This window comes from Delphinus delphis, chromosome 1 (assembly GCF_949987515.2).
Source record: "Delphinus delphis chromosome 1, mDelDel1.2, whole genome shotgun sequence".
NCBI lineage: Eukaryota > Metazoa > Chordata > Mammalia > Artiodactyla > Delphinidae > Delphinus > Delphinus delphis.
In genome coordinates this window covers 9,852,837-9,861,652 of record NC_082683.1, presented here as the reverse complement: position 1 = coordinate 9,861,652, position 8,816 = coordinate 9,852,837, and the positions used below count along the sequence as shown (strand labels likewise).

Genomic DNA, 8,816 nt, shown 5'->3' with positions numbered 1-8,816 from the left:
CTATATATACAGCTGACACTGGAAACATGGGTTTGAACTGCTTGGGTCCACTTACATGAAGATATTTTTCGATAGTAAATATAGCACTAAACCATCTGAAGTTGGTTGAATCCAAGGACATGAAACTGATGATGGAGACAGCAGACTATGAGTTGTATGAGGTACATAACAGGTATTTGATATATATCTTGATATGCTGATGTCAAAACATTCTATGCCAGTTTTCCATAACAGGGAGAGTCAGGAGGTATTAAGGGAATATAGTCAATCTCTAACTGACATGAACTAGTCCCCCCAGATGGTATAATTTTTTTTTTTAGAAGATGTTGGGGGTAGGAGTTTATTAATTAATTAATTTATTTTTGCTGTGTTGGGTCTTCATTTCTGTGCGAGGGTTTTCTCTAGTTGTGGCAAGCAGGGGCCACTCTTCATTGTGGTGTGCGGGCCTCTCATTATCGTGGCCTCTCTTGCTGCGGAGCACAGGCTCCAGACGCGCAGGCTCAGTAGTTGTGGCTCACGGGCCTAGTTGCTCCGCGGCATGTGGGATCCTCCCAGACCAGGATTCGAACCCGTGTCCCCTGCATTAGCAGGTAGATTCTCAACCACTACGCCACCAGGAAAGCCCAAATGGTATAATTTTTAACACACTATAAAAATACTAAAAACATGTTACATGCCTACGTGGTTTTAAATTTTTGCTAAAAGGAATTTGGATGTCTATACTGACCACAACTAGATTAATTCAAGAAGGACCACTACCCACCCATGACAGGTATGGGTTGGTGAGGACCAGAGGCTCAGCTTAGCTGTATAGATACACCTTCCAGAACCATGGGCATTGCCTTGTGTAGTGAAGCTTTTTCCCAGCACATACAAAGACCAGAAACTGAGACTAAAGAACCCACCAGGAGAACCGTGAGGACTGCTCATGTCCAGGATCATGGCCTGAGCCAGCAGTGAGGACCCTGCCAAGAACTCTTCATGCTATTGGCTCATTGGCCACTGAGTATGTTCCCCTTGTTGTGTTTATTAACCCACTGAACAGCCACAGAAATAAGCAATGCAGTAAGAGATGCCCCAGATAGAAAAAAGAATTTGCGGGAAGGGTAAGGTTTCAGATTATAGACAACTCAGTGCCTTTTTTTTTTTTTAACCAGTAACTGAAGATGACTGAGGTATAAACTGCAAAAACAGAATAATACATCATGGGGGGCAGCAGTCGGTTTACACTGGGGGTCTCTTTATTTCTGACCATTTATTTACAGCCATCCACCCAGGGATAACTCCAACATGTGTATCTCAAGCCTGAACTTCCTTCCAGAAATTTAGATCAATATTTCAGACTCTATAAACACATATTCCTGAATGTCCCATCAACTACCTGAGTCAAGATTTCCCCCTGCAATCCTGCACCCTTGCTGGATCACCTTTCCTTTCCCCATTCACATTGATCACATGTTGGAAACCATGGGTCAGTTTTCCCTTCAGGATGCAGCTTTGCCTAGATTTCACAGTCCAGGTGCTCAGAAGAAAGTTTTTGATAGAGAACCAGGCAGAATACCAACTAGGCAGGGGTATTGTAGCTGTATACAACAGGCTCGGGATGATAGAATGTGTTTTCTCCACAGTAAGGACAGGGGCTGGAGCTAATCCAGATGGTCCTGGGACGTCCTAAGTCTCTAAGAATCTTCAACAGCCCAGCCTGAAGCTGGACAAGTCTCTCTGGGTGGAAATGTCCCTGAGGGCTGTAACTCTCCCGAGGGGCAGGATACAGCTCTTGACTTAAACTGAGCAGCCCGGAGGTATGTTGCAGCAGCTTCTCCATGATGGCCATGGAGAGGAGGTTCCCACACATGCTGAAGGTCCTGAGCTGAGAACAGTGGCTCAGGGCAGGCAGGATGGCCTCAACTTGGGGGTCCATGATCCCACATAGATCTAAGTCCAGTTCCTGGAGTGTGGCTGCAACCTTCTCCAGCAGAACTTGGAGGAGCTCAGGACTAAAGTTGGTCAGAGTGACGCCACTCAGATCCAGGCCTTTTAGCTGACTGATGTTTGGGCACTGAGACAGATGGAGCAAGTCTGAATCTGCAAGCCGGCAGTTGGTTATTGAGAGGTTGTCCAAGGGGGTCTTCAGGCAGCTGGAGAGAAACCAATGAATTAGGTCTTGAAAACTGGAGTGGCAGGTGAACTCCAGGTGAGAGAAAAGCCCAAGGTCAAGGTTGTTCTGACCATCAGATAAAGGTCAATACCCAGAATACCCAATCTTATTTTAGCCTGAGTCCTTTCATCTTCCTTGTGTGACTGGGTCAAGTTCACAGAATCTTGAAAGCTCTCTTTCCTCATCTGTCAAGCAGAATAAAATTTACTCTACTTCCTGATGAGGATGAATGAAGATTATGGCGTGGACTAAAACATGCTCAGAGGAGAGTCTTACACAGAGTTTCAATCAAGTGGCACCACTGAATTTTAATATTGGGAGACACGAAAAAAATGCTTTCAACTCAGGTTCCTTCAGTCCACGCTTGGGCCCCTGGCACCTATATCTCAGGCCAAGTGACAGTCCTGGGTGATAAGCATAGAAAACCAACCTGTACAAGTTCCCAAATCATCAACTGTGATTTTCCAGTCTACAGGGGCTCACTTACACCCCTGCATCACCTGCAAATCACCTACCCCCCCTTTTTTTTTTTTTGCGGTACGCGGACCTCTCACTGTTGTGGCCTCTCGTGTTGCGGAGCACAGGCTCCGGACGGGCAGGCTCAGCGGCCATGGCTCACGGGTCCAGCCGCTCCGCGGCATGTGGGATCTTCCTGGACCGGGGCACGAACCCGTGTCCGCTGCATCGGCAGGCGGACTCTCAACCACTGCGCCACCAGGGAAGCCCACCTACACCTTTTTATAATCCTTTTGGCTCTAGCTCCTTAACCATCCTCTCCAGAATCATGCGTTTCCCATATGTTAATTACCTTATCTGGAGCACAGCACAACTTTTGCTGAAATGAATTTGAGACAGGCTCACTGTGGTCACTAAACGGGTGAGCACAGAGCTTCTCTTTAAAAATGTTCAGGTCAGCTTACATATTTTACTAGGTCATCTGATTAAAGATAGATATCTCTTCTTAAGGCAGAAATCACAAAATCTCCATTGATAGATCTGAATGGTCTAATCTGTACCATGGTGTCCTTTTCCAGAGCCTCTCTGCCAGTTTAGCCCTCTACCTTGATTTGTGTGGTATGTTATACCATACTTCAAGATAGAGCAGCTGGGGCTTCCCTGGTGGCGCAGTGGTTGAGAGTCCGCCTGCCGATGCAGGGGAAGTGGGTTCATGCCCCGGTCCGGGAATATCCCACATGCCGCAGAGCGGCTGGACCGTGAGCCATGGCCGCTGAGGCTGCACGTCCGGAGCCTGTGCTCCACAACGGGAGAGGGCACAACAGTGAGAGGCCCGCGTACCGCAAAACAAACAAAAAAAAAGATAGAGCAGCAAAGGAGACAATGCATTCACATTCTATTGTGTTTATTGTTATTCAGCCAGTGTGGCCACACTTACCTGAGCATTTGGTCCAGGCAGCCTTCAAGAAAGGAGGGAGATTCCATACGGAGATCCCGGAGGTGGTGCAGCCTGAGGAACTGAGAGGTAAATTGGAAAACATGCTGCTGCTGCTGCTCCTCAAAGGCAGACAAGTAGACATGGGAGAGAAGGAGTCTCTGCACGTTACTCATCTGGCCCAGGAGAGGAGCAAACACGGCCAGGGTGGACAGATGCCAGGTGCTATTCACTTGCACCTCCTGGATACAGTCCAGCTGCACCCTACTCAGGACTTCCTTGATGTTTTCTGTGGGCATTGTAATGATCTTCAGCTTCTTACAGCTCAGGTGTATGGAACCTTTTCTCTGCTCCACCCACTGGATAAGGTAGATGAGGAATTCATCCAGGTTACTTTCCTTGAGGTGAAGTTCTACAAACACCTCCAACAGAGCTAACGGCTGCTTTGTTCTTGACCTGTCCTCAGCCACTTGTGCCATCAGTGAGCTTGAGTGCACATGGTAACTGGATCCAGACCACATTCTCCAGAAGTCCTGGCTGGTATTTCTTAAATCCAGCACCCGCAGCTTGCACCTCCTGTGGGGAAACAGCAGATTGGCAGCGATGCCTTAAGAGCCACACATAATGAAACCACAGTCTCAGCATTTAGGCAGCACTCAGACTCCCCACCTGAGCTTTTACTTCTCATCCCTGACATCACCTGCTGCCTTGCCCTCTTCTTCCCTCTCCGCCTCACCTTCCTCCATCTTGTTTCCCCTTCCATCCTTCCTGGTTCTCCACTTCTAGTACCTTAAGCATCACTAGAAAGATGTGGGGACATGTTCCTTCAGGTGCCCTTTCATCTTAGGTACTCCTACATTTCTGGAACTCAGCAATGGCCAAGGCCTCTGAGCCTCTTCATTTGGCATCATCAGAAGCCTCTAGTCCATCAACCGGCCATCCACTCTTATGACACCAGCTGCCTCTCAAGGATGTCTAGGACTCTACCAGGATACCTGGATCAGACTCACCTGGGGCGATCCTGCTGGGCAACTAGGACATCAATACCGTCCAACACTGCTTGTAAGGTCCCCCGGTGAGGCGTCTGCATCAGACCCCCCAGAGGCAGGCGGACAAAGGGCCAGGCTTGCACCATGGCCTTCAGGGCCTCACTGTGTCTCCCATAGAAGGCCAAAATGAACAGTGGTGGGAAGAGCTCGGTGGGCAGATACTCCAAAATGGAGATGACCGAGGTCTCATCCCTCAGCAGACCCATTGCTGCTAGGTCCAGGAGTCTGGGTGGGTTCCAGACACTCATGCTGACTCTGCTCCAAAAGGAATCCTGTGAATATTTGCAGGGAATAAGTCATCCTTCTCAAGCCAAGCATGAGCAGACCTTCATGTGTCTCCTTACCCTTCAGAGGAACCAATTCAGGGCCAAGGTCACTGCTCCAGCAGCAGTGGAAGAGCCTCTGTTTATCCGAATTCCACCCTGGGCTCTGTTGACACAAAGTCATAGCTCTGCCCCTTCTGGCACCATAAGAAGAGTCTCACAAGTACCATGGAGATGGAAATATCAACCAGTAGCCTATCCATTTCCATCCATTTCTTTGCTTATTTATGTCCTGCTGGGAGGTGGGAATCATGAGCCTGAAAGCTGACCCCAATCTTTTTTGGGGGCAAACTCTCAGACCATCACTTAATGTCCTAAGACTATGGGAATAGGAGAGCTCTGTGGACCAACACAGCCTCCATCTTCAGTTCCCACAGTTAACTTGGTTGGGAAAGATTAAGGAGATGCCCTTAATATGAGTGTCATTTGTGCACAAACGAAATATTTTAAATGTCAAGAAATAAAATTCCAAATAAATAGATGTTTGTCATTCAAAAGTAAATCTTGTTGGTTAAGATATTTTAAAATGATATACATCAAAGTGCAGATCAAAATGTCTGGTATTAAGGCAAAGCTACACTTAGAGGCAAAACAAAAACCTTTAATCCATTCATTGAAAAGGAAGAAAAAGGAAAATCTCCCTGCCATCCCTAGCTGCATGTCATCATTCAAGACCAGATTACCATAGATGAGATTTGGGTGTCCTTAACTGAGATTGATAACTTACCAGCTCTGATGTGATTGGCAGGGTATTCAGACCTCAGTTCTGTTGGAGAGCCCAGGCAGTGACACCAGAGCAAGAAAATTCTGCATCTCTTCTTTGGTACCTGAGGCTTTTGTAGAACTTTCTAATCACATCATCCCCCTTTTCAACTACTATCTTCCAATCAGAAAGGTATACATAATTAGATTCTAGACTGTCCATCAGGTTAATCCTGATTGGACCTTTGTCTTTCTTCAGATGAGTTGACTGAATCAGATATTCATTCAAGAAAGAGAAAGAATGGGGCGTGGGGGCGGCAAGAGAGTCAAGGAATCATTCCTGATTCACTCCACAAACACTGAGTTTTACTAATATGGACAGTTGTAGCTCTGGGTGTGAGACAGGAAGGGTTTAATCTCTTCCTGAATGAGAATAATAATACCAAAAGCATTATTGTTGGGGGATCTTCAGCCAGATCAAAGTAATCAAAATGTCCCAGAATTTTTAAAACTTTCTAAAAACAGTGGTTTCTTTCCCCGCAAAGCCCCAACATAAAGAAGTCCTAAGGAGGAGATATGTGGATATATGAATATGTATAGCTGATTCACTTTGTTATAAAGCAGAAACTAACACACAATTTTAAAGCAATTATACTCCAATAAAAAGGTTAAAAAAAAAGTCCTTGTGTCAACTTGCCATTTAAGTGTTATGTGGGTAACATAGCAGATCATGAACTGATTCAAAGAGCAAGAGAAATGCAACTGGGGATGTGTTGGTCCTCCAGGCTTAAGTCATGGCTTCTCTGATGGTGGTCAGGTAATAATCACAATGAGAAGTAAGGGTGGGGGCTGAGGAGTACGCAGCTGAGTATACATTAAGTGACCCTGTGAATGACCCAAACAGTGTAAAATATGTTTGCTTTCTTCCCTATTCGTCAGGCTTGAGATTAAAATTTTTGCTCTGGATGGAGTCTAGAAATTTACAGGGAGTAACTAAGAGAAGACAATGTTATCTTTGAGCTCCTTACTTCCCGGAAAGATGGGCTCAGCTCAGCAAATTGCCTTAAAAACACTAAATCTGAGAATGTGAGTGGAGAGTGAGGCACCCAGCCCTGGGAATTTGGACATTTCCAAGTCTAAGAGCCACTGAGGGTGGCGCTGTGGGCTCTTTGGGAACTTGGAGCCAGGGAAAAAGTAAACATGGGTCAGTTGCAAATAACCCTGTCCTCATCATGGCAGCAGCTACCAGGAAGTATTTTCTTCTAGGTTCTTCCCAAAGAGGATGATTCCCAGATGGCAATTAGCCCCAGCCATTTTCCAGGGACTTTGGGAACCAAACCATAATCCCATTGGCCCCTTTCCAAGTATATTTTGAGGAATTTTTTTTTTTTTTTTTTTTTTTTTTTTTTTGCGGTACGCGGGTCTCTCACTGCTGTGGCCTCTCCCGTCGTAGAGCACAGGCTCCGGACGCGCAGGCTCAGCGGCCATGGCTCACGGGCCCAGCCGCTCCGCGGCATGTGGGATCTTCCCGGACCGGGGCACGAACCCGTGTCCCCTGCATCGGCAGGCAGACTCTCAACCACTGCGCCACCAGGGAAGCCCCAAGTATATTTTGATAATTCCTGTTTCCTCAAGCTTAGCTAAGTTCAACACAGGTTCTGACTGAGGCAATGCCATTAAGCACAGAAATAAAATTCTGTTTTTCTCCTCATATTTAGCACTGTTCACAAATTTCAACCCATTTCCCTCACAGAATTCAGAAGCTATATTTGGTGTTTAAGTGTCTGTCACTTTCAGGGATGACTCCCACACTGGGCTGCATCACAGGGAGATTCTTTTAAAATTTCAAGACACAAAGCAAGTGAGAACATTCCTCAACCCCAAAGAATTCTCCATGTCTCTCTTTCCCCCATTCAACGTGATGCCCAAACATTTCTTATATACCACTGGCCACGAAGGCTGGGATTCTTTGAAGGGTGTTCTCCATCTTGGTATCTGTTGGAAAGATTCCATTCGCTACATTTCTATCCTGGGTATAAATGGTCTTTGCATAAAAATGTGGTAAGCTGGGGCTTCCCTGGTGGCGCAGTGGTTGAGAGTCCGCCTGCCGATGCAGGGGACACAGGTTCGTGCCCCGGTCCGGGAAGATCCCACATGCCGCGGAGCAGCTGGGCTCCTGAGCCATGGCCGCTGAGCCTGCGTGTCCGGAGCCTGTGCTCCGCAACGGGAGACGCCACAGCAGTGAGAGGCCCGTGTACCGTAAAAAAAAAAAAAAAAAAAAAATGAGGTGAGCTGGATTGTACTCAACAGACATTTTAACTCCCAGCCTTTCAATTGTCTTTATTAATGAGGTGCTGTAGAATGAGATTAGTAACAATGATAATCATAAACATCTCTGTTGAACACTCACAAGGTGGGCACTTTTCATCCACTTCTTCAAATAACCTTCACAGAAAATGTAAATGTCACTGCCCTTTTCCCTATTTTTAGGCTGGTGAACCCGGTTCTGGGCCAGGGAGAAGAAACTGCCCACTTCCAGGCAGTGAGCAACTGGTAGGTTCCCTCAGGTGAGAGGCTCAGAAGGACCCCCCACCACTACCACCACTGAGTTGTCAGACATCCTAAATGTTGGAAAGGACTGACTAACAGACTTCACATGAAGGTCAGTGCAAATGGAGAAATCCACAAGGACAGACAGTGCATCAGTGGTTCAGGACCTGAGAGGTTTGTGAGAAGATGGGGCATTACTCTCAGTGGGTACAGAGTTTCATATGAGTGTGATGAAAGTGTTCTCAGATGGTGGTGACGTATCTGTACTTCTGTGAATACGCTCAGAAGCACTGAACTGTGTGCTTGAATTGGATGGATTGCACGATATGTAAACTTTATCCCAATAAAACTATTGTATTTTTTAAAATGTGACACTTCACGCTATGTTTTTTTTTTAATTTTGGAAAGCATAACTACTTTTGGTAAAAATGTATTATTTATATTCGCCTGTAATGGGTTAGGAGTTGTTATGCATAATTGAATTAATAAATGAGTTTTTAACACCCTCCCACTTTAATTAATATTGCAAATGTTGTAGATATAACCCACATACACAAAAGCTCTTTGGAATCCTCAATACGTTTTAAGAAAATAAAGGAGTCATGAGATCAACAATTTGAGAACTGCAGAGCTAGGAAAAAGTT

The 8,816-nt window shown here is 46.0% G+C and overlaps 1 protein-coding gene across 1 annotated transcript; it reads right to left on the bottom strand.

Annotated features, from left to right (window-relative positions):
- Positions 1–1,564: 1,564 nt before the first annotated feature.
- LOC132425856 (PRAME family member 15-like) lies at positions 1,565–4,845 on the bottom strand. The gene is made up of 3 exons (XM_060012251.1): positions 4,559–4,845; positions 3,552–4,124; positions 1,565–2,138 (listed from the first exon to the last, which is right to left on the bottom strand). The coding sequence occupies exons 1-3, from the start codon at positions 4,843–4,845 to the stop codon at positions 1,565–1,567; spliced, it is 1,434 nt and encodes a 477-aa protein (XP_059868234.1).
- Positions 4,846–8,816: the final 3,971 nt, after the last annotated feature.